Source organism: Brassica rapa, chromosome A10 (genome assembly GCF_000309985.2).
Source record: "Brassica rapa cultivar Chiifu-401-42 chromosome A10, CAAS_Brap_v3.01, whole genome shotgun sequence".
Classification (NCBI taxonomy): Eukaryota; Viridiplantae; Streptophyta; class Magnoliopsida; order Brassicales; family Brassicaceae; genus Brassica; species Brassica rapa.
In genome coordinates, this window is record NC_024804.2 from 1,137,081 (window position 1) to 1,163,112 (window position 26,032).

The 26,032-nt window shown below is 30.9% G+C and overlaps 1 protein-coding gene and 3 long non-coding RNA genes across 4 annotated transcripts; all 4 read right to left on the reverse strand.

Annotated features, from left to right (window-relative positions):
* Window positions 1-5,585: 5,585 nt before the first annotated feature.
* On the reverse strand, window positions 5,586-8,110 carry LOC117129105. Its single transcript, XR_004452684.1, has 2 exons — window positions 6,826-8,110; window positions 5,586-5,621 (listed from the first exon to the last, which is right to left on the reverse strand). It is a non-coding gene; the product is annotated as an uncharacterized LOC117129105 (long non-coding RNA).
* Window positions 8,111-9,833: 1,723 nt separating this feature from the next.
* On the reverse strand, window positions 9,834-10,859 carry LOC103844488. Its single transcript, XR_628326.3, has 2 exons — window positions 10,314-10,859; window positions 9,834-10,149 (listed from the first exon to the last, which is right to left on the reverse strand). It is a non-coding gene; the product is annotated as an uncharacterized LOC103844488 (long non-coding RNA).
* Window positions 10,860-14,505: 3,646 nt separating this feature from the next.
* LOC103867921 lies at window positions 14,506-16,800 on the reverse strand. The gene is made up of 3 exons (XR_632761.2): window positions 16,304-16,800; window positions 15,779-15,942; window positions 14,506-15,701 (listed from the first exon to the last, which is right to left on the reverse strand). It is a non-coding gene; the product is annotated as an uncharacterized LOC103867921 (long non-coding RNA).
* A 6,239-nt stretch (window positions 16,801-23,039) lies between these two features.
* LOC103844326 (MATH domain and coiled-coil domain-containing protein At2g42465) lies at window positions 23,040-24,236 on the reverse strand. Its single transcript, XM_009121128.3, has 4 exons — window positions 24,145-24,236; window positions 23,900-24,060; window positions 23,584-23,786; window positions 23,040-23,492 (listed from the first exon to the last, which is right to left on the reverse strand). The coding sequence occupies exons 1-4, from the start codon at window positions 24,234-24,236 to the stop codon at window positions 23,040-23,042; spliced, it is 909 nt and encodes a 302-aa protein (XP_009119376.1).
* Window positions 24,237-26,032: the final 1,796 nt, after the last annotated feature.

Here is a 26,032-nt window from a genome sequence, read left to right on the forward strand (position 1 = left end):
AAATTTGTTATCAAGACTTTTTGCTATAACATATACAAATGATAAAAAAAAATATGAGCAAAAAGCATCATCTAATAAATATTAATATTAAAATATATCATATATATGTTACTATCATTTAAATTTAATTATATATCATATCAAATAGAAAAATATTTTTTTTGATTTATAAAATTTATTTATATGTTCGCACCAATTTAATTATATAAGTAGTAGATAATGACTTTTTAATTATTCAATATATATTTATTATTTCATAATATGTTATAAACATATAATATATAAAATTATTTATATATATAACGTTTATTCCGCGCAAGGCGCAGATCTTAACCTAGTATTCTATTATAACAGTTAACACAGACTAGTGAATTATCAATAATTCCTAGAAGCTTAACTCACAAATAGGTTATCAATATATTACATTTTTTGTAAAACTGTTTTTTTTTTGTGGAATCTGTGTTTGATCTTTTAATGTGGAACCTAAAAATTATCAATGGTTTATGATTTGTGGATGCACCCTTTTCATAAGGAATAAAAAGGCTTCATTAGGGATAAAGCATTGTATTTTAAGATCTTAGCTACTTTAATCATTTGTTAACCAAGTGAACGGTCCAGTGGTCTTGAGAGAGCTTTGGCCCAATACGGATCTGGATTCGAATCTCGCTGGCTACCGTCGATTAAAATTGGGTGAAAAAGACGGCCTTCCAAGATGCCTTATGCGGAGGTGTATTTAGATGTTATCGGGTTCTCTTCGGAGTGTCCGGATTACCTGGATTATCAGAAAAGAAAATCATTATGCTGTTAAAAAAAAGTTACTTTAATCATCATTGATACAACTGCTTTCGATGAGGATCAGTCATGGGTGATGAATCAAAGAGATAGATCATTATGATGATCAATCAGATACAAAGATTATGCCTAAGTTCATGTGAGTACTAATTAAAGACTTGAAGCAAACACATTTTTCTAAACCTGTTTCTGTAATAGCAATTTTAAAGATTCTAACCTCACAAGTTTTATGACTACAAACTCAACATTGTCTACTTTTCATGCGAACCAAACCAATTATTAAAGTGTAATAGTGATTACTGACAAATCCCACCTAAGTTAGGACAATGACTGACTTCAAAACAAACATTTTATTCCTGATGTCACTAAATAAAGAATTATTCTTTTTACAGAAAAAAAAGAGTTCTTATAAATCTTAACTTCAAAATATGATTTGTCTACACCAGTAATAAAATATTGGAAAATTTGGTAAAAAAAGAACAAAATAACTATACTATTGTCCCCTTGGAATTAAAACCAAAATTATTGTCCCTGTAATATAACATTAATTAAAACCCAGTTTAGTCATTCCTAATTAATTCCAAAATACAATTAAAACTAGATTAAGATCCGGGCGGATGAGCATTATATATACTATTTTTATGTATTATATGTTCTTTTACATATTCATGAAATAATAAATATATATTGAATAATTAAAAATTCAGTAACTATTACATATATAATTAAATTGGTGTGACATAAATAAATTCATTAATCCAAACAATCACTTTTTCCTATTTTATATGGTATATAATTAAATTTAAATGACATTAACATATATATATAGTGTATTTTTAATATTGATATATATATATATATATATATATTAAATGATGCTTTCTACTCATAAAGTTTTTTTGATCATTTGTATATTTTTTTAGCAAAACCTTTTTGAATATTTGATAACAAAATTTTCATTGTGTGATTAATAGTTTTAGTAATTTATAAATTTTTAAAAAGTTCAAGGTTAAGTTTAAAGTTTAAATATTTAGTTTTCAATATTTGTTCAAAGCTTTTACCCGAAAAAAATTGTTCAAAGAAAATTTCAAAATTAAAATATTTATGTAATTTATATGGTATATAGTTGAATTTAAACGATATTAATATATATATATCTTTTACACTTAATATTTATTAAATAAGACGTCTTACTTATATGATTTTGTAATCATTTGTATTTTATCATAACAAAAAATGTAAACCATGGATCGAAAAATTTGAATGTTAGACTTTTAACAGTTTTAATAATGGTACTAGATTTTGACCCGCCCTTGAAAGGGCGGGTATATTTTTGTTTTAACGTTTTTGAGAAATAACACTTTTATATTTATGTTATTTTTTGTAATCGTATTTATATTAAATGTTGATTTAATTGAATATAATTTTTGGTAACTACATTAAATATGTCAAACTGCATAACTATTCACATACTATATGCATTTCAGATTTTTTTAAAAAAAAATTATAAAGTTTGCAATATATTATATTTTTTTATTAATTACCTAACATAATAGTCAAAAATATCCGTACTTAAAAAGATCTGAAAATTAAAGTCTCATACTCTATTAGACCTATATACTTAAACTTTCCTTAAAAAATGTTATATCCGAAAACCAATATGAAATTCAACCTGCACCGAAAACTGAACAAAATATTTGAAAAGTGTTTGAAAAAGATAAATTCTAATATATTATGTTATATATCTATATATATGGTTAATATGGTCTTCAATAACTTTAAGTAAAATCACATTTAATAAATGTTGTTAATTAAATAACTTATTTAAACTCTGTTAAGCTAAATGAGTTTATATAAATTTTCTATTTCTATTAAAAATCCAGTTAAACCCTATTAAATCTTATTTTAACATTATGTGCTTTGTAAATTAATAGAGAGTTAAGTTTTTTAACTCTGAAACCAGAATATTATATTTAGTTACATAAAATAAAGAATTATATTTCATTTTTGAAAGAGTAAAACATGGGAATAATTAGTTGGACATAACACTTATAAATTGGCATGATTCTAATTTAATAAAATAGATTTAAATTTTAATATACGATTGTTAAAAAAACAGTATATGATTTAAATAGGCTAATATATACCTTAACATTCATTAACTATGTTGATATTAGTATTATTATTGGGACTGTGTTAATGGTGTTCATATGGGTCCTAATTTAATATGGTCCATAATAGATTAAAATGATAATTTGCTCTAATAATTATAATTCGAATATAGAACAGTGTAATATAATTAAAAAGAAAAAAATGATGTCAGAAAAAAGAAAGGACTGATTATTGCTGAATGAAACCGTAGACTTTGACATAAGTGGGTCCGGAAATGAGAGAATCAAATGGAAGTTATAAACAAAATCATGGTTATATAAAGAAATAATAAGTGGTGCAGTTACAAAAAAATGACCCGTAAATAAAAGTTGGTTATATAAAAAAGTAATAAATGATGCAGTTATAAAAATTACCCCTAAATAATAGGAATACATAATTGAACACAACTTTTATCAATTGGTCAATCTGCTGTTTTAATAGAATAGATTTTTTGCAAAATTGACCTATAACTCAAAGTCAAACACAAAACTAACATCTCTTTTTTTTGGAAATTTGTTTTGCCCTATTCACCCCACAAGTTCATATAATTTACGAAAATGCCATCAAATTTTTTTTTTCGAAAATGACATTTGACTCTCTCACCCTCATCATCTTCAAATAATTACAATGATGAATAGATTTTTTTCTTTATTGGCTTTTTTTACTTCTTAGCATCATAAAAAAGGAGAATGACTCGGCTATACTATCCAGCCGAGCCAGAAAAAACGAGATTGAATTGAAAGAAAGAAAGAAGACTTTTTAATATGACTCACTTTCCTATTTTAACTACTACTTAAGTTAAGAGGAGTCATAGAAAGAGATTGCCATTGTCATCAATACCCTAACCACCATGAACAACCAATTTGAAGCTCTTAATGCTCCCAAAATCGATTTATCCTTCTTCTTTCTCCATTCTTATGAACTAAACACAACATCTCTCACACTTTCTCTCCACATTAAGCTAAAAAAAACCCAAGATTTTGATTCTACATTTTTTATGGTTCATAGAGTCATAGAAGCTAACGATTTTGGGTGGGTCACTTTCGTTTGAGATTATGTGTTCTTGGAGAAGCCTTATGTGTGCTAAGGAAGTTATCTCACCAATTTAAGGTATGAAATCGAGTTCTTTTAGATCTTACCTGAAAGTCGTCTGGTCAATGCAGATGTTATTTTTGCAATTGACTTTGAAATATGTTTTCTGAGACGACTGAAATACAAGTCGTCTGCTTTTGTTTGGTTACAAAAAAATCCCCAAAGAACCTAGACGACTTATCATAGGTTAGTTTTGCATTTGACTGGATTATTTTACAAGTTTGACTTTCCTGGACGACTTACATTTCAGTCGTCTCGCGGAAAATTGAAATATCAATATTTTATTAAAACCCGACGACTTACATGTAAGTCGTCGTAGGTTAGTTTTGCAATTGAAAAAAAAACTTTAATATTTAATTATACTCAGACAACTTACAATTCAGTCGTCCGCCCAACGACTTACATGTAAGTCGTCCAGGATTTTATTCCGAGATTCTGGTCAAACCTCGTCAATCCTGAACGACTTACATGTAAGTCGTCAGGCGGACGACTGAATTGTAAGTTTTTTATATATAATTAAATATTGAAGTTTTATCTTTCAATTGCAAAACTAACCTATGACGACTTAATTTTAAGTCGTTGAGTTTAAATAAATTATTGATATTTCAATTTTTTACTAGACGACTGAAATGTAAGTCGTCCAGAAAAGTCAAACTTGCGAAATAATCCAGTCAAATGCAAAACTAACCTATGACGACTGAAATGTAAGTTGTCTAGCTTTTTTGGAGTTTTTTTAACCAAACAAAAGTATACGACTTATTGGAGTTTTTTTAACCAAACAAAAGTAGACGACTTATTTTTCAATCGTGTCAGATAACAGATTTCAATGTCAATTGCAAAAATAACCTCTGCATTTACCAAACGACTTATATTTTAGTCGTCTGGAAGACTTAGATTGAAGTCGTCCGTGTCGACCTAAATGGACGACTTCTCTGGAAGTCTACTAGACGACCTCCGTGGATGACGTCTGCGTCAATTTTTAATATACTTGCATTTTTTAAAACTATAAAGACCTTTTAACATTATCTTGTTAATTCACGTTTATTAATGAATATGTGGGCTACTGAATGAAATTTATAACTTAATTGGTGATATTTATGAGGTTACCAACATTCACGTTAATTAAATTTCTAACTGATCCGAGAAGGTTTCTGTGGAAATTATTTTTAGTTACTAATAAAAAATTTACATTTCGTATCAATACTAATTTACACTTCTTTTATTAATTAAATAACTCTTTGTATCATGTTCATCATCAAATACTCTCTTAGAAAAGAATAATTTTTTTTTAATTTTCTTTTCGTTAGGACTTAAAAAATATGATACAATTTTTTTTATGTTTACGATTTTTTATATTAATACGAAAAACAACTATCAAATATTCTTGTACAGTTTTTTAGGATTTCAGAAAAAAGAAATTAATATTACATAGTCTTTTAAAATTATATTTTTTTCTAGGGTTTAGAAAAATAATATTTATATCAAATAATTATTTCCAGTAAATATTAACTATTAGTAAAAGTTGCCATTTTCAAAATTCATTTTTTTCCAATATCACTAATTTTTTTTACAAATTTTCTTGTTAACTAAATATTTTTTTACTATTGTGTTTATCATTAATTTTTATAAGTACAAATTACTATTAAATAAAATTTTACAATTCTCTCTGGTCAAGATTTTTTTTAAAAAAGAAAAACAAATGCTTAATTGGTTAAGATTAGAAAATATTTTGTTTTAGAAATCTCTTTTATTTTGGATTTTAGAAAAAGATGAAGTTATTTTCACATAATGACAGTTTTTATTGACACATTCACAATTTTTTTTTTAATTGACACATGTCACAATCATATCAAATGAAATATTTGAAGTTAATTTTGCTTTATATTTTTTTACACAAAATTATTAAAAGGTAAAGTTTTTTAATTATAAGAAAAATAAGTTTTTTTATATATTTATTTTATTTAGACTTTTAAAAAGGAAATTAATTATTTTATAATTAATTTTTCTTTTAGATTTTTGTACAACTATTTTATTCTCAATAAGAAAAATTCTTTTTATTATTTTTATATTTTATCTTATACATACAAATACATATTCATCATATTCACACATACTCATATACGATAATAACATCAAAATATAAAATTATGTTAGCATGTAATAAGGATAATAGAAAGTTGAGTTGTATCAAGAAATGAAAAGAAAATACCTAGGTTATACTTTTCATGTAAATATTATTGTGTTTTGTAAAAATAATATGTGGAAGCTTAAACCTAAATATAGATGTGAAATATTTGTAGCTATTTTTGGTCATACTTTTTTAACATACAAAATTATCTATAAAAAAAGGAAAGTTAGTTACTTATAAGACAATAATAAGAGTACTTTAAAAAATTTCTTTTAATTAGGCTTTAAAAAAGTAATATTATTTATTTAAAAGTTAGTTGTTATTCATTTTTTTTTACTAAATAACTTTTTGTACTTGTATGATTTTACAATTCGTTTATGTTTAACATTTTTTCTTAAAAGTTAATATTTTTCTTTTATAATTCTTTATCTTTAGTATCTCTTAAAACAAAAATTATAATAAATAATAATAATAAGACAATTAAATAATATTTATAATTATTTTTTAAGAAAAAAATTGCTTTTTTATTTTATTTTAGTATATATATTTTTGATTATGAGAAAGTTTAACACATATCACATTTTCAAATATATAACTAACATTGTCACAATCATGTAAATTAGCAACTTTGAAGAACCAAATTTTTTATAAAAAATACTAACAATAATAATAATAATAATAATAATAATAATACGACTATTAAATAATATTTATAATTATATTCTAAGAAAAATAATTTTTATTATTTTAGTATATATATTTTTATTATGAGATAGTTTAACACATATCACATTTCTAAATATATAACTGACATGTGTCACAATCATTTTAATTAGCAATTTTGAAGAACCAAATTCAATATAATATTTTATAATTATATTTTCATTAAAATTTTAGAAAAGGAAAATTATATTAAATAAATTGTTTTCAAATATTTTTTTAGGATTTTGAAAAAAAAATTTCTAAAAAAATTACTACTAAATATTAAAAAAAAAATATTTTTACTATTAAATAATTTTTAAAAGTATATTTTTTTAATAAAAATTCGTTTTATTATCGAAGCAGATATTATTCTGCTCTCTGGGTCCCAGTCTAGACTTTCCATGTCTGTAATCGGCTTATCCAAAAAATAATCTGAATATTTCTCTTTGTTTTCGATTTGGTGGTGTATTGGACATAGTAATGGTTGAACCAGGTTTACCAACAATGATAACCAGGTTTACCAACAATGATACTAAACAATTTCTTGAACATCTCTGTTTATATGATAACTAGTGGTATTCCGGCGTTACGCGCCGGGTTCATATATTTTATTTTTACACGAACTTACAATTCATTTTATCGTCTTTGTAAAGAAAATATGTTGAAAAATATGAAATTGAAAATATGTTGAAAGAGAATGATATTTTCCGGATCTATTTGATAGTAGTTAGCGATTGTAGTGTATTACTTTATTTTCAAGTTGTTTAGTTCAAAGTGGAATAACATTAGTGGTTTTGACTAATCGATTCAATAAAAGTAGAATAAAAAGGTTGTTGTTGGGGTCGAAAACGGTTACGACAAAGTTAACGTTCAAATCTCCGCAAAAATCATGCTTGGTTAAGAGAACGTCACAACTTATCTTCTCGAGATGAAGTTTCATTCGAATTCTATTTAGATCAAACATAAGCCGTCGAAAACGTACCCAAGCCAGTGACGGATAGGTTCGAGTATGACAATCGGAACACGGACAAACCAAGCTCGGTCATTGCGCAACTACCGCACATGCACGCTATCCGGTCGCTACGTAGTGACCGAGCTCGAGCCAAGCTCAGTCGCTACGTAGCGACCGAGCGTGTGTTATGTTCGGTCGCTACATAGCGACCGAGCTCTTCCGAAACGTCGATTCGACACAAGTCCATGTGTTCTCGTCTATCCTTCGATGCTATCTCCTGAAGACCGTAGCAAACTCAGTTCATGTTTTCCGCCATTCTAAGTCATCAATCAAACTTTGCGGTAAAAACCGCGGAAAGTTCGTTCTTTATCGAAAAAAGTCGTAATAAACGTTTCGAGTCGGAAGACGGCCCAAAGGGACCTAAGACACGACTCGAGGCCTAACTTACGATTTCTTAACCAAAAGCCCGTAAACCGTTGGACGGTTTACGCTTGGTGCGCAAGAAAAGATAAATGTCAAGTTTCCGCGGATAAATTTGAAATTTTGAAGATAATTACGAAGATCGGAAAAAATAGAATATCTCCATTTTATGCTATAACGGCTTAAGGGCAGAAGAGTAAAAGCGTAAACCGACGTAGGAGCGAGTATATAAAGAGTCCTAGACGAGAGGCATGAGGAGAGAACTTTTTCTGAGCAAACTTAGCACTTAGAGCAATTAGGCAAATTTCCGTTTTTGTTATTTTGAGCTGCGACTCAACTAGGTTTTGCAGTCTTAGGTTGTTAGAACTAGGGATCTCGCCGATAGCTCTCATAGCCGAGGCTTCTACCTTGTTGTAACGCTCATACGCGAATTTGGAATAAGACACCTTTTGCTATTTTTACGATTTCTTATACTTTATTGTTGTTATTCTCATGTCATTATTGCTTGGCGTGTGGTATTAACAGATTTCCAAGACCTCTGGCAAATTAGGATTTTCCTAGTTTTCTTATTTAAACGGAAATCATCAATGCGAATTTCGGTTCCCACAGTTGTAACAAAATTAATTTAGTTGGAATTTAAACATGAAGTAAAGGTGATGTTTTATTTAGAGAACATTTTTATATTGTTAAGTATAATGTGGACAGTATATAGAAAGAATGTCATTTGAAATTTTATTTTAGAGACTAATCTGAATTTAAACATGTATAATGAAGTTTTGTTCATATATTTTTCTTATTTGATTTTGGTAAGAAATTAATTCTGGCAATAAAACATAATTTTATTCAGGATTCTTATATTTTAATTAAGCAACAATATTTGTACTATTTATTTTAAATTTTTCTTAGGGTGCTTAGTTCTTAAACCAATTGAATCATATAATGAGGCTTCTGCTAATTTAACTTATATTTGTTTAATCATTTTTTTTCTGTAGAGGTTGGGTGATTTATATAGACTGCATTTTTATAATAGTTGGGAATTAATGACACATGAGAATTGCTTGTGTTTTAGTGGAGGATAATGTTTGGATTCATTGTCATGTCTTTAGTTTTGTTTAAGTTGAGTAAGCTATGTTGAGAGCTTATTACACTTTTAGTATTTTCTGTCTGAATATCTCTATAAGATTTTTTGTTTGAGTTTGTTGATATACTTCTCAGAAAAAGGAATTTGCTATAAACTTGAATAAAGTAATATTCCTTTGCTAATCTCCTTATCGCTCTCTATGTATCTTTGCCCATGATTTGCTTAATGTTTTTTCCTTTGGTGGCTTCTTCTGCTAAAACGACTGATTACTTGAACGGGATCACCCAAGCAGTGATGATATGCATCACTTGAACGGCTGTGTCTATTTCTCCCAAGGATCTTCTCTTGTCTAGAGCCAATTAGCAAGCTTCTAAGGCAGCTGATGTAGCCAACACGGAAGATGTTCTCTTCTTTAGATCAACTCGAGGTGTCTCTTTCTGTGCTAAAGCTTCTCACATAGAAACATGTGGAAACAAAACAGACCACCAATCGGAAAGTACATAGCTCAGGCAAAAAAAAAATGAACAAACTCTTTTTCTTCTTCTATTAGCAAGAGATGAAGGATACAAACAGAAGAGATGAGGGTACAAACAGGAGAGATACAACATTGAGATCTTTTTTTTATCTCAAATAAGAATCATGAGCAATTACTACAATATAAGAAGCGCAACTTTTGGACTTAAAAGGGTTGTTACTACGTCTCTGGTGGTCTTTAATAAAGCTGAGATCTTCACTGTCGGAAGGAAGAGCTGGAATGGCTCCTTTCTTGGTTGTCGTGATATCTCCACAAGCATTAGCGAACCTCGGCACTTTCCTCAGTTTTTTTTCCTCCTAAAGAATCAGTAAACCACACTTGTTAATATTGAATTGAAAGAAATCTATGGAGGAGCGATGAGGGTTAAACTAAAAATCATGAGAAGCTTGACAAATATCAGAGAAGCAACATAATAAAACCAGATTCTATCTATCATCGAAGGTATATGAAAGAGCTCGACCTATTCATCAAGCATGAGCATGTAGACTCCCAGTAGCTCTCCTCTCTTGACTTGGTGTGCTTCCCAGAAACGCAGGAGGCTTCAAATCTGAAAAAGATATGGGATGACGCCTTGGTTGTAGCTGTACTGTTTGTAAAGAAGGAATATGATTGAATCTTGAATTAGTGAGAATTAGAGAGGTCTTCATCCTTATTTAAAGTCTTAGGAATTAGGGATTTGCGATGGAGGTTGAGAAAGGGTTCATTGAAGTTGACATAGTGGGAAAGCTGGACAGGTGTATTTAATGGAGAGACGTTATGAAGTGGCTTCAGTGAGAAACAAAAGCGTTATACATGGTTTTTGAGATCGGAGGTGGGATGGAGAACGAAGAAGACGACGCTCTAGAGGGAGACAGTGTTATCAGATCCAAAGTGTTTAGAGCCTGGGCTGAGATCGGGCTTGAGTTGAGTTTTGTAGCCCACTATTAACCGAAGTTTAAGGGGGCGACTGGTTTTCCCGCTACCACCCGCAAACGCAGCTTTTGCGATTGGTAGCGGTTGTCGACGGTTTGCAACAATCACTCAAATTGCTCTAAACCGCTTCAAACCACTTCAAACCGCTCCGAATCTCATAAATTCAAAAGCTGGCTCCAGCTAGCGTTTGCGGTTGCGGGCGGTTGCGGGAGGGTAAATTTTTTTTTCTTTTTTTAAAACAATATATATACAAAAGTAAAAATATTTAATAAAAAATTTAAAATTGAAATTATGAAAATATTAAAATATATCTATTATATTTCAATTAATATTATAAAATTTTATAATAAAAACAATTTCAATAAATTTTCAAAAATTAAAATTATAACTTTCTAAATATAAATTTTATATTTATTATAATTTTATGATTTTTAATATTTTCATAATTATATTAAATGTAAATATTGTTAATTTATTATTTGACTGTTACCGCGTTAGGTAGTTAACCAGTCATAAGTCACCCGCAAACGCACCAATTTTTAACCGCAGTACCAGTCGTACAAATCTCTTAAAACCGTTAGAAACCGCAACCGCCCGCATCCACAAACTCCCGCAACCGCAACTGCAGCCGCTGCGTTTGAACCAGTCAGACCCTTAAGTGTCTTGACACGTATCCTAAAATACCCTATGCTGAATGGTGAGGTGGCATCATAATGAGGGAGAAAACTCTCCTTTATTATTATATACTAGGGTCGGCCCGCCGTACGGACGGGATATTAGTTAATTTGATATTCACTAAATGCTCGAATTCAAATTTGTTTTAAGATTCAAGAATTTGGTTATCTGTTATGTGTTACTTATTAGTATGCAGTGGTATAGTTGTTTTTCGATTATTCTTGTTTTGGTATTGTATCAAATTAACTAATTGTCTAACTCATAATTATAGATGTACAAATGTGGATTTGTGATAAAGTTTGATGACAATACTGTTTTTTTTTTAATTCCTATTCATAGTGGAGTGTGCATGTGTCAGAAAGAGGCCTATATCAACTTTTATGTTTTTGCGTATAGGTTTTTAAATATATATTATTTTGTATAATGCATACTTGCTCTACAACATTTGCTTGTAGACTAAAAAAACTGTTTTCTATATTTTTAAAAGAGAAAATATTTAGTCTAGAATATAACATGGACATATGTATTGACTATATATAGAAGTTGGGTGTTATTTTAAAATGACATATGTATAGAGGTTTTTCAACTATTACTTCACTGGCACAAAACATTTATAACTGCAAATACCTTCTTTTAAAAGCAAAACTAATAAAAGCGTGTACAACAAATGTATTTTGATATATATTATATGCATCAAGTTATAAAGGTTGAAAACATTGCAAAACTGTTTGGAGCAAAGTTTTTAACTTCACGATTTTCATCTTGACGTCAGTTCAGTGCCGGCCCTAGCCACAAGCAGAAAAAGCATGGGCTTCCAGCCAACACGATAATAAGTATTTTCGCGGCCTCATATTTATAAAAAGTGGCTTTAGTCTAGTGGTTCTAAGAGAAATTACTAGTGCTGGAGGTGCTGGGTTCAATTACCCCTGACAGTTTTTTGTTTTATTTTGGCCCCAAATATAAAATGGGACACGTGTCACTCCCATAATGTACGACTTGATAACGTGGCATCACAGGAAGGAGGTGAACATATTTATATATATATACTAGGGTTAGCCCGCCCTACGGGCGGGATATTAGTTAATTTGATATTCACTAAATGCTCGAGTTGAAATTTGTTTTAAGATTCAAGAATTTAGTTATTTGTTATGTCTTACTTATTAGTATGCGGTGGTATAGTTGTTTTTCGATTATTCTTGCTTTGGTATTGTATCAAATTAACTAATTGTCCAACTCATAATTATAGATGTACAAATGTGGATTTGTGATAAAGTTTGATGACAATACTGTTTTTTTTTAATTCTTATTCATAGTGGAGTGTGCATGTGTCAGAAAGAGGCATATAACAACTTTTATGTTTTTATGTATAGATTTTAAATATATATTATTTTGTATAATGCATACTTGCTCTACAACATTTGCTTGTAGACTAAAAAAATTGTTTTCTATATTTTTAAAAGAGAAAATATTTAGTCTAGAATATAACATGGACATATGTATTGACTATATATAGAAGTTGGGTGTTATTTTGAAATGACATATGTATAGAGATTTTTCAACCATTACTTCACTGACACAAAACATTTATAACTGTAAATACCTTCTTTTAAAAGCAAAACTAATAAAAACGTGTACAACAAATGTATTTTGATATATATTATATGCATCAAGTTATAAAGGTTGGAAACATTGCAAAACTGTTTGGAGCAAAGTTTTTAACTTCACGATCTTCATCTTGATGTCAGTTCAGTGTCGGTCCTGGCCACAAGTAGAAGAAGCATGGGCTTCCAGCTGACATGATAATAAGTATTTTCGCGGCCACATATTTATAAAAAGTGACTTTAGCCTAGTGGTTCTAAGAGAAATTACCAGTGCTAGAGGTGCTGGGTTCAATTACCCTTAACTGTATTCATTTATTTTGGTCCTAAATATAAAATGGGACACGTGTCACTCCCAGAACGCACGAATTGATGACGTGGCTTCACGGGAGAGAGGCGAACATTTCTTTATATATATAGATACTAGGGTTGGCCCGCCCTACGGGCGGGAAGTTATAATAAAAACTATTTATATGAATTTATATTAATTGTATGAAGCATTTAAAATTATTATACATTGAAAGCGATATTACAGACAAAAAAATAATAGAAAAAAATTCTAAGAACATATTGTTGTTTTTAATAAATATTTTTTGTTAGAATTAAAATGACAATAACTTATTTTTTTTCATCAACTTAAACAGACTCAGACAGTAGGAACTACACAAATATTAATATTCTCTATTTTTTAGAGAACACAAAATTACAAAAAAAAAAATTCAGAGAATGTAATAATATATACATATATATTATTTATAATTCAATTTGACAAAATATATTTAGCTGGCAGAAAATCAAGTAGGAATTACAAAAACTATTTAATAGTTGTGTATTCGTTGCTCTGATCAACGAAGTTGGAAAAGATAAAATAAAAGATATAACATTTAAACACAAACGTAGAGAAACAATCATAGACTTTATCAAAGTGAAATTTATGGGACAGTCTCATCACTTACTGATTGTAAGGTATCACTTATACTCAGAACCATGAGTTGAGAAGAGAGAACTGAGTTATATTCAATCACAATCTCTTTGTTTGAAGCCTCAAACAATCTATAGTATATCAAGAAGTTTGTGGTTACATAAAAATACAATAAATCCACACATGTATTTATGAGACCATCGACTGAGTTGTCAACGGAAGTGAAATATGAACACGCTCAACCAAACGTAACATAGCTCATCTGCCAACCTTCTCACACATATTAAACATATAGTGGCAATTGGTTTTGGTAATTTTTTTTTGGTGTAGAAAAGCTTACCTGTCCTTCATTTTAAGCTTTGGAATTGGTTTATCCCGGTCTGGGTATGGACAGGGTTGTGGTTTTGGTTTCCTTTTTGTAATTTTTATATATTGTTGAAATTTTCTATGTACTCTTAAATTTATGTATTGGGTTATATTATGTATCTTCAAAAAAATATTATTTGTTGACTAAATTTTCACCAAATATTATTTGTTGGTTATATTATATATATATATATATATTAAAAAGACTAATCTTTTTATTTACATATACAATGTCGAAGGTTTTGCAAATTTATATGGTTATTTTTTTGTCATCTTTTTTTTTGTATATCCATTTGATTCAGCTTTGCCATATTTCTTTAATATAACTAACTTTGTAGATTATGGTGGGTTACTATTTTCGTACCTTCTGTGAGCGTGCCTCTGTTTTACTATCAATATCCAGTTATTTAAGGTAGCATCTTATGGTGTTTGGGTATTTGGTTTTATATTCTGGATCAATAATTTAAGCGTGCCTCCAAGTCTCCAACTCTAGAAAGGGATTAGTTTTGATTTATTAATTGATATCCTTTATGATGTGGGACTTGTTATTTTGGGCATCAAATTCCTGTGGAAAATCAGCCAAACTTAATCTATGCAGTACGGGAGGTTCGGTGAGCTATCCACGTGAGTGTTTGTTATTTTTTTGTCAACTGAGTGAGTTTGTTATATATCAAGTTGCGTAACTGGAATGGATCACTGAATCTACTATTTTGGACACTATTGATGGGTCTGTGAATAAATTTTTTTGGAAAGCTAATAAACAGCTGCATGTGGTATCTTTGAAATTGACACGAACCGAAGTCTGAGGTTTAATGCATAATGTATGTGGTTGTTAATGAAATTCCATCGCAACAAACACAACACAGAATCTATCGAACTCTAACGGTGATAAGTAAATGATGAAGACGAAGCCCTTGAGGAGATCAGAGAGAAGTAATTGTTATTTTGCTGATCTTGGGGCCAACTGATCTAAGCATATAAAGCCTATCACCCACCTCCTCCTCTTCTCAGCCATCAGATTCTTAGCAGGCATTCTCTTCTTACATTACCTCCTCCATTTTGAACACTCTTAGTAGTCTTACTGCTCTTGTTCAACTCATCAGACTCATAATTCAACCCTGAAACCCCAATCCCAATCTCATCCATCTCTTAATCATTGCTCAACTTTCTCATTCCTGACCTCCCCGAGTATCCTATCTTGCTTGTTTTTTAATTTACAATCTACGCAATCAAAATAAAGTAAGAAAATTGAATTTAAAACAACTCACGAATTAAACAAAAAATGAATAAGAAAATTCGATAGAAACTTGCCAAGTATTTAACTAACAGCGTCATCTTTCTTGGCTTGTTCTCGTGGGAACGCCATTGGAAGAATCTGTGCAAAGAATTTAATTTAAGCAATCAAAATTAGCAGACTTAAGAACAACCTTGGGGAATTGTATAAGAGCTTACCAGTTTATAGTTTTGAAAAACTTGGGACGTAAGATTATTCTCACAAATCGATGTATTTGTGTAAGCGTTGTGAGAACTTCTTGTTCTAGTGTAACCGAGACCTTTGAAACTGGATACTGGTAATCAAAACAGCTTCGTCGGTCGGTCTCATCAACAACACATATCTGCACACGGTATATGGACTCAAGAAGCAATAAACGAAACCAAAATTTTTTTACAGTAACAAACAAAAACAAAATAAATAAACGAAACCAAAAGCGTCTAAAATCAAGCTTTCTAAATTTTTTTCTGTCAACTCGAGCTTTCTAAATTAATAAACGAAACCAAATCATCTTACATCAACAAACAGAGAAAACATAAAACGAAATCAAGATCATCAAAACTCAAGGTTTCTTAATCAATAAACGATACCCAAATCATAAATACATATAAAAAAAAACAAATCAATAAACGAAACAAAAATCATTTAAACTCAAGCTTTCTAAATGTGAGGATGATAATGATGTTCACGGGATGAAAGCTGACCTTCTTATAGCTGGAGATCTACCGCCTTGTAGAAAGGGACAACGCATTGAATGGGGAATCGTGGCTGGAGTGGGTCGAAGAGTTAGACGATCGTTAATGGCGATGTCAACCCTTGGCGTACATGAGGAGTGTGTCGACCCTCGCCGCCTCGCTTAACCTGAGATACTTTCAGAGAATTGAAAGAGATGATGAGTCCCAGATGAGGATTGCTCACATATTTATGCTGAAAACACACCGCCTTTCAGACCTAATCAACGCATCGAAGACACATCATGGGAGAATAAATCAACAGGATTAAAGAGGAATCCATAAAGAAGTCTGTTACAGTAAGCGCAAACGTCACCGCGGCCGCATGAAGATGAGAGACGATCTTCGTGGGTTATTTTAAGCCGTATTAGGGTTAGGGGGAGAGTATTTCTGTTTTCACTTTCCAGGCCGGATGTTTGCACGATTCCAAGACCAGTAACATACAATAAACGGAAAGCCCATGACGCCATACATTAATGAAACGCTGCGTTGAGAGGGAAGGCGACACGTGTCAGCACGACAGAGCACGAATTTGTGACCTGGATGTTGAGGTGGCTTCACTAGGAGAGATCAAACTCTCTTTTATATATAAAGATATGTTAATAATGTGAATAATGTGAATAGTTAGATTAAATATTTAAATGTTGAGGTGGCTTCACTAGGGTCGGCCCGCCCTACGGGCGGGATGATAATTTAAAAATAATGTGAATAGTTAGATTAAATATTTAATATAAATTGTTATATTTAAAAATATACATATTAGTTAAATTATGTACGTATTATTGTATTTGAAGACTAAATATACCATGCTATATTGATAAGTAGTTTTGATTTATTTATTTTTTCATGGTGCAATCACATCATTTTTGGTAATTTTTTGGAGTTGGATGAATCTAAAGAATCTCGTGAGCGAAGAAACTAACTTGTAATTATAGATTAAGTAAATATATGAGTAAAATTTATTATTAGGTCTGTTAATTATTATTCATGTAAACCAAACATAATAATACTAAAGTATCGTATCTCGACATGTTGGGCACCTTTTTAATTTTTATTAATATATATATTTCTTTCCATCGGAATATACGAATGACTATTTCCACTTAACAATATTACGGATGTACAATCTATTTTTTGTTTTTTTTAATATTAGTTTAAATTCTTCCGTTTATAAGTATGTTTGATTAGTTTATGTTGTATGGATTATATTTTATGAGGTTATGTCACGCACCAGTTGTGTTGATTTATTTGAAATATATTTATTTTATTTGCTTTGTAAATAAGGTAATATGATATATTCCATGGCTACAATGAACCATTGGAACACATTAAATACATATTAGGGACTCTGTATTTGAAACCAATTATTAGAATAATATGTCAGTTTTAATAGGATGTTTTCCATGAGAACGGGAAATGTAGAATTGTAAGATAAGCCAAAGCCGTCTGTTGATGGAATTTAAAATAAAAACAGAGTCAAGAGTCTCAAACTATTAGTATTTGTATTTCTGAAAATGATGTCTTCGTATAATCTCATAAGGGTTGGATGTCAGATTGGCTGCTGTTCCTGCAATGAAAGTGATTTAGTCAATAGTTTTTTAAAATGCCAAAAAAACAACAACGGTTGTTAATAATAGCAATTACTAACATTATCCAAAACAACTATAATAACTTCGACAAAGAGTTCCTCTAAATTAAAACCTCTTTCTCCACTATTTTATAAACGCTGACAAAAAATAGATACAATGGTATTTGAAAACTAAAACTCACTCTCTTTTGAATAATTTCGATTGCTTTATGTATTTACATATTATAATACGTAAAACACTACAAAATTTTACAACTCTAAACCAAAACAGCAAAAATATTAAGAATCGATCATTTTTATTTATATAATTAGAATTTGGTGTAGACAACATAATCATACTCACACCCAATTTAACATAAAATAAAATTTACACGAATTATATCTTCTATAAAAATCGATACATCAAAATTTATTTATGCTTATATATATATTCTAGTTTGTTATATATACTATTTATGTCAAATTGTTTTGTTTATTAATTTTCTTATTGTTATTTAATGTTTATAATATATTTTATTGCAATTGTAATAGGTAAAGCTAATATAGATACTCACTATTTTAAGTAAACCCAAATTATACTCCCTCTGTATCACTTTAAGTAATTTTTAAGGTTTTTGCACTTGGATCAAAAAAATACAAACTTCTATACAATTTATCTTGGTTACATAAAATATCATTAAATAAAATTAATTCAACCAATAAAAAAAATCAGTATTTTGCAATTAGTCACAAAGTTTAAATGATATTAAATTTTATCTAGAATAATGAGAACATCAATTATTTTAAAACAAATTTTTTTCCTTTAAACACCACTTGAAGTGATACGGATGGAGTATATCTTATTCATATAACAAATTTCATTAAAAAAAGTAAATAAAACAACTTTTCTAACTGTCACTAAAACTTCTATGCAAATATTACTATTTACTATATCATTTTTTAAAATATAAACATAAAAAAATATATTGCAATCTAACAACAGTTTTAATTTTATATTTTTATATTTTTAAGAATATGATTATATATTATGTGTAAACAGTTATATCATTTCTTCGTTTTTACATCCTTTTGGTTGAAATTATTTGATATTATCATATTGAGCCCCAAATTTTATTGCAAAAACCAAATTTAATAATAGGATTGTTAAGATGCTTTTATAAGGTTCATCTTAATGGTGTAAGTCTTTTTATATGTTTATTTTATTTTATTTTTATTATTTTTGTCAAATTACATTATATTATGTAATTTTTTTTATATTAGTTTTTGATTTTAGTTTAAAGACTGTCGAATTCTTGACATATTTTTTTAATTTTAGACATTTTTATTTTTATTTTTTGGTTTAATGTTATAGATATATACTTTTCCGTTGCAAACAAAAAAATATACATTATTTCAAAAAAAATATATATTTTTTCATTTTCAATACATTGTTTATTGGTAAAATGTAAACTTTAAAAAAAAAATTGTCTTTTCGAGATGCTATTGGTTAAAAACTTTGAGATATAGTTTACTACAAAATAATGTATCAATATTCATTTTTGATATAAAGAGAAAAATATCTTTTTGTTTTGAATATTTTTGTAAGAAAAAATATTTGATGTGAAAAAAAATATTTGGTCACGACTTAACCCGCTTTAGGTTACATAATAGTGAAAATAGCTTTTGGTGCAAAAATGTTTCAGGCATGAATTAAATAACAGAACATTAGAAAACAATAACGAAGAGTGATTTGTTAATGGCTCCATCAATTTCTTTCTCAGACTATAAAACAAATTTTTTATACATGCTATAACATTAAAACTTGCCCACGTATCTTTCCAATTTCACAATATATAACACATTTTTAATCTGTAAAAATTCTCCAGCTAAAGAATTATTTGTTACAGATAGAAAGAGTGTTAGCATTTGAGATTACTGTTTACAATTAAAAAGAGTTTCCAAGTAGAGAATCAACAACAGACACTACTTCTACGCTTCTCTCTCTGTTCACCTCCAACACATTCATCTTCTTCACCTGCAACACATTCTTCTTCCTCCTACGTCACCTCTCATACAAACCATCTGTTATATCAGAGTTTCAATACGACTATGAAAAGGTATTTCCTTTATTGTGTTATGTGATATAAGGAGAATGTGTTTACCATTTTGCAGAGGTTTCGTCCTCTCAGTGTCTTTGAAGCTTCTCAGCATAAGCTTGAGCTGCTTTTGCTTCGGCTTCTGCTGACTCTGCTTCCTTTGTAGTGGTGTTGATGCTTCAATTTTTCTCCATCACCAATGATGATAGACAGGAGCAGATTTACCAATTCTTGGACATGACTATATACCTGCAACCAATTTTTAGGATTAACATTAACATTAGTAGCAACAATACCTGTAACTCTACACCAGTCATAAACTTAAGTAAGAATCATCAACCTGGACAGCTGATTTCTCCCCATCAACCCCATGACCTGGCCACTTCTCATAGACCATCTCCTAAGCAAATATTAACAAACTCCTGGTATGTTGGACCTTGGTACATTATAAATAATCACCATCCTTAGTCAACCAACGTTTTAGGGAAACTGTGATACATGATCGTTATATACAGATCAACATCAAATCAACGGCGTAACAGTTCTTGTTAGCCAACCTAATTAACCATCTCATGAACAATGGTACAACTAATGAGCTCCACGAGCTGATCCGTCAACTCTTTGCTACGTATCAAAATTGCTTGAGCTGTAGAATTGTATATGCAAGGCAAGATCTCGTCTAGAGCCGTGTTGCTTGCGGTTTTCTCTACTGATACACTCCGGGCTACATATGTGTCTGTAGTTGCACTAATGCTCAAAGAAGCACATTAAATTTTTTCAATGAAAGAAGAAGCTAATGAACTGTCATGAGACATAATTTTGTAACAGAAGGAGTGTTCCGCTCAAGATGAATGTAACAGTCACCAAAATTCATCCACAAATCACATGGCTGCTGAAGAGGAAAAGATTCAGATAGTTCTTACTTATGAAAGCGCATAAAGAACGTTTCAAAGTTTATACTAACGTGTAAACAATGATCTGCATCCCATAAATTGAAGAAACTGGAAGAGAATATGATTAGAAAAGATCATTAGAGTTAATACAGTAGTTGACAGTTGAGAAACATTTGGTGGAAGATGATGAGCTTGTGGGAGTTATACAACAGCTCGACTTTCAAAACTTAAAAACATTTCAAAAGATACAGATTAGTGACTTACGGAGACCACGACATGTCAAGGTAAGCATAGTGATTGAATCTATGATATGCGCCACCCTCTTGCAGTAAAGATGATGACCTGTTACACATGTTTTCAAGATATTAACACAAGGCTTCTGTAACAAATAGTTTTGGAGTTTTCTTACACGGAGAAAGTTTCTTATGTCACTGGAACTAAGAGATCAATCTGCTTCAGTTTCACTCGTTTCACAAATCCGAGCAGCCGCACAAACAACTGCCAGCCTTCAAATCGGAGAAAAAATACTATAAGTATACTAAGAGAGATATAGAAGATGGTTTTGAGAGGATGAAAATATACCTTTTTATATCCGCAGATACACCGCCTCTCAGAAGACAACGCACACATTGAGGTAGAGATGGCTAAAGGAGTCAAGAACATGTTTAGAGGTTGAACATTAAAATCTCTCTGCCATAGATACAGAACAGTTACGCTGGTTGTTGGTCCCGAACAATCCAAGATCTGAACTTTCTATGTTATAACATAAACAATAGTTAGAATGTAAAGAGAATTCTAGCAAGAGAAAGAATATGAAGAAAGAGCTAGTAATAGCATATGCAGCGGCAATTAAATCTAGGACACGTATTACACTTACTAACTCTCTCAAACACAACAATGGTGTGCTGGTGGTTGAAAAATAACAAAAGTACTGAGAATGCAAGCAACATACAGAACATGAAGAAGGAGCTGCAATTCCAATTACATAAGGTTTCCAAAATTCAGAACTCAATATCCAAACCAGGCAATCAGATACTAAGTATTTCTATTTAATATGAAAGATTATGCACCAATCCGATTTGAATCAACGATTTTTTAAAGGTATATGAAGCAGAAGCAGAAGCAGAATCAGAGAATAGAGAGTGACCATGTTGAGCAATGAATCTTACATTAACCGAGATCGATGCAGAGATTCCTCACTAACACTCATCTCACACAACCTTTTCCCCTCCATTGTTGGTTGACCGTATCAGAGCTTGCTGTAGAGGACGATGAACCCTAGAAACAAACGTGGACAGTCATAAAGAAGGCGAAGGTCAGAAGGGGAAGGAAAGAAAGGAAGAAGACATAACCTCAGGTCGAAGATTCACAAAGCAATTCTCATGTGGATTGAAGATATCGAAACTCATAGCTGTATCAGAGATCGAAAGAGAAGATTGTTTTAATTGCGGAAGAACAGCAAACCCTAGAAAATCTTGCGGCTGTCTCTCTATCTTCGGGCTGAATCACGTGAAAACACATAATTGAAACGATGAGTTTTTCTCTTGGGACACGTGTCGCTACAACATAAAACGAATTATCTATGTGGCATCCTATGTGGACACTCTAGGAGAGAAAGAAACACTACTTTATATATAAAGATATATATATATATATATAGATAATAATGGTATTGTGATTCATGAACATCTCTATTTATATGATAACACCATACATATATATATACAGTGCTCAAGAGGTTAAACATCATAAGACTAAGTTTCTTCATATAATCATCAAATTTCCATCAAAACCCCCAAGTCGAAGTATGAGAAAGCTGGACTTTTATTCAAAAAAAAAAAGAGAAAGCTGGACTAAGTAACTATACTTAAAAAAAATTCCACCATTGTCTACACAATAGCAAGAGAGGACCACCAAACGGATACTGAATTTCAGGGAAAAAAAAGTAAAGAGAATGAATTGCTTAATGGTTATTATACTATGTAACAAAAAGTGATCAGAACAGATAATGAAAAAGAATAAGAATTTAAACTAGCTTGATAAGAGCTCAAACATATAATCATCCTCAATGTTAATGGGATCATAACGCATTGACCAATTATTTTTGTTTAGATGGAAACTCCTGAAAGCTATATCTATAAAACATAGATCAGCTAGGATTTTGAGAATGAGAAGCAAGAGAGAAAGAATTTCTTAATAAGAAAATCTATAAACTGAAACGAAGAAACTTTGGCAGCAGCAGCAGATTTAATCTTCACATTCTCCAGTTCAACAATGAGATCCGACAAAGACAATTCCACATTCTTGACCTGTTCCTTGAGTTGTTGGACAGAAGATCCATCAGAATGTGATGCTTTCTTCCACTCCAAGGAAACCTCCTCAAGCTTTGAATTTAACCAGTCGAGCTTGAAGCCTGCTTCAGTCAGTGCAGTCAAATCTCTTTGAGCATTGCTTAGTTCAGTCGCAGACAAGCTCTGTGGAGACTTGCTCAGTGTCTCGACGAGGCCAAGGAGAGACATATACTTTGTTTGGACCCATTGGTTCTCCGGTCTGAAATCTACTACAAAGTATGGGTCCTGTGAGACAATATTGGCCACTGAAAAAGCCTGCCAATGAGAACAAACAGAAAACAGAGAGTGTGTTATTATAATAATTGGATTCAAATCCACCACACTAATGGGAGTCTCGTTAACTTACTTGAGAAGCAATGATTTGGAAACCATTAAAATCTATAATATCATTCTCGGTTGATTTTCCTTGATGAACAACTTCAACTACTTTGATGTAGACTTCAACGGTTAGTTTGTTCTTTTCCAGGAACCCTAGCTCGGTAAGAGGCAACGTCTTCTGGCAACCCCAGTTTGGGACCTCAGCGCAGAACAAATCGCACTTGCTTTCATCTGTAAAGATAAAAAAAAAAAAACCAATATATATATATATATATATCAACTTGTGTTCTTCGTCATTCAAATGCACAAGAGTACGTGGGACATATAATAATCAAGTTGATTACTTGGTGATCTGTATAGAACTTGGCCGGATTGATTCGATAAAACGAAGCAATAAATAGCTCTCCTTTTCCATCCACGTCTCAATGATTCAGGATTCACAACGTGTAGGAACAGAGACAAGTGATCAGAGCAACGGTATCCCTTGGGATACACCTTAACAAACCTAAGAAGAAAGAAAAAAAAAACTTTTAGTTCTGAAAATCAAATATCAAAAAAAAAAAAACTAGAGGTGATTCTTTTTATTTACCATTCGCAGCCACCACTTGAGAAGTTATCGGACTTTATCCCATTGTTCTTCTTCGAAAAGTCATCTATCTCCAAACTCAATGCCTTCTCCATCTGCTAAAATATTGATCGGAGGCTTTTTTTTTTTCCGATTTCTTGTATGTTTTCAATTCATGCATTAGACTTCATTATTTATATATATATATATGCGGAACAAAACTTTACAGCATATATACATCAAACTTCTTCCTTTTTATCAAACTTAGTTATTCCTTTTTATCATATATCTCAAAATTCATATATATATATTGAAATATTATCTAGAAAAACTAATTAATTATTAAAAGAAATTAATTTAGGAAACCAAAGAAGAATTCGTATCAAAACTCCAGTTCAATTACTCTAAACAGTATGGATGCAGAATTGGTCCAGCTACGTGAGCATGAACTGAGAGCCCGGAAGCAGATATCAGACTTTGGAAGAGGAAAGATGATCATTTTGCTCCTAAACGGACTCGGACGTAAACGGGCCAGGCAAGCCCGTTTTAACATACCTACATCATCAGACTCGGCAACTCACTCTAGTAGTAGTAGTTTTTAACCAGAGACGCCTTTGGTTTAAAGAAGGTATATGCTTTTCAACAGCCACTCCTAAACTTTCTTTAATTATTTGGATTGCAGCACACAATTGACGAGTTAAGAGTTTCCAAATGGTTCCAAGGAGCTAACGCCAGTGAAGTATGGAAGATAGATGGACTTACACAAATCTATGTTTCTAGGTATAAGGATTCAAAACAGAGGGAATCTGAAAGCAACAATCACTTAAGAGACTTACCCATGATGACGTCGGAAATCACATTCAAACTATTACATGTTCGTTTGACAAAAAAAACCTATTACATATTCTGTTATAACAGTTAATACAGCCTAGTCAATCATCGATTATTTGTAGAAGTTTAACTCACAAATAGGCTATCAATCTATTACATTTCTTGTGAAACTGATTTTTTTGTAATGTGGAACCAGTGTTTGATGTTTTAGTGTGGAAACAAATAAATTACCAATGGTTTATTGATTCTCCCTTTTCGTTAGGAATAAAAAGAATCCTTTGTTAATTAGGGATAAAGCTATGTATTTTAAAATTTGGCTACTTTTATCATCAGTGATCGACGATACAACTGCTTTCGATGAGGATCAGTCATGGGTGAATTAAAGAGATAGATATCATGAGGTGTATTACGGTTTTTCACCTAGGGGATGGTTCGAGTTTTATGACTACATTAGAGGGTCGTTAGTTCAACTGTAAATAACTCTCGTCTAGTTTAAAGGTCTCACGATCACTCTTATGTAAACACAATCAATAAGACTAACTCTCTTATTAATCTTCTTAAGAAAACTCACTCAAAACCTTAAGTTCTCAATCACAACTCTTAAGTTATGCAACATACTTGCATCTCCTTATATAACACTTTAATTGTCCTAATCTCATTAGGATAAACATAACTTAAATATTTCCTATTCTCTCTAGATAACTATAACTCAATAGTTTTAGGAAACTTGCTTCTCAAGCTATTTCAAGCTTATCCAACATTCTCCCTCTTAAGCTTGAAACCTTCTTGTGGCAACTCTTGCATTCCAATGAAGTCCCTCATTTCTTTGAACTTGATACGTCCTAATGCCTTGGTGAGAATATCCGCCTTCTGTTCGTTACCCGGTACATGCTCGACTTCTATAAGCTCCCTCTCAACACATTCTCTTATAAAGTGATACCTAGAGTGTATGTGTTTACTTCTTCCATGGAAGACTGGATTTCTTGTCAAGGCAATTTCAGATTGATTGTCAATTCTGATGGTGATCTTCTCTCTAGATTGGCCGGTGACTTCACTCAATAGATCATGCAGCCAGATTGCC

Excerpts from the sequence above, each read along its gene's own strand:
- LOC103844326 (XM_009121128.3), bottom strand. The coding sequence starts at position 24,236 with ATGGAGAAGGCATTGAGTTTGGAGATAGATGACTTTTCGAAGAAGAAC. Across the intron at positions 24,061-24,144 it reads TCAAGTGGTGGCTGCGAATG|GTTTGTTAAGGTGTATCCCA; the intron begins GTAAATAAAAAG and ends CTTTCTTCTTAG. Across the intron at positions 23,493-23,583 it reads TCCAAATCATTGCTTCTCAA|GCTTTTTCAGTGGCCAATAT; the intron begins GTAAGTTAACGA and ends TCTCATTGGCAG.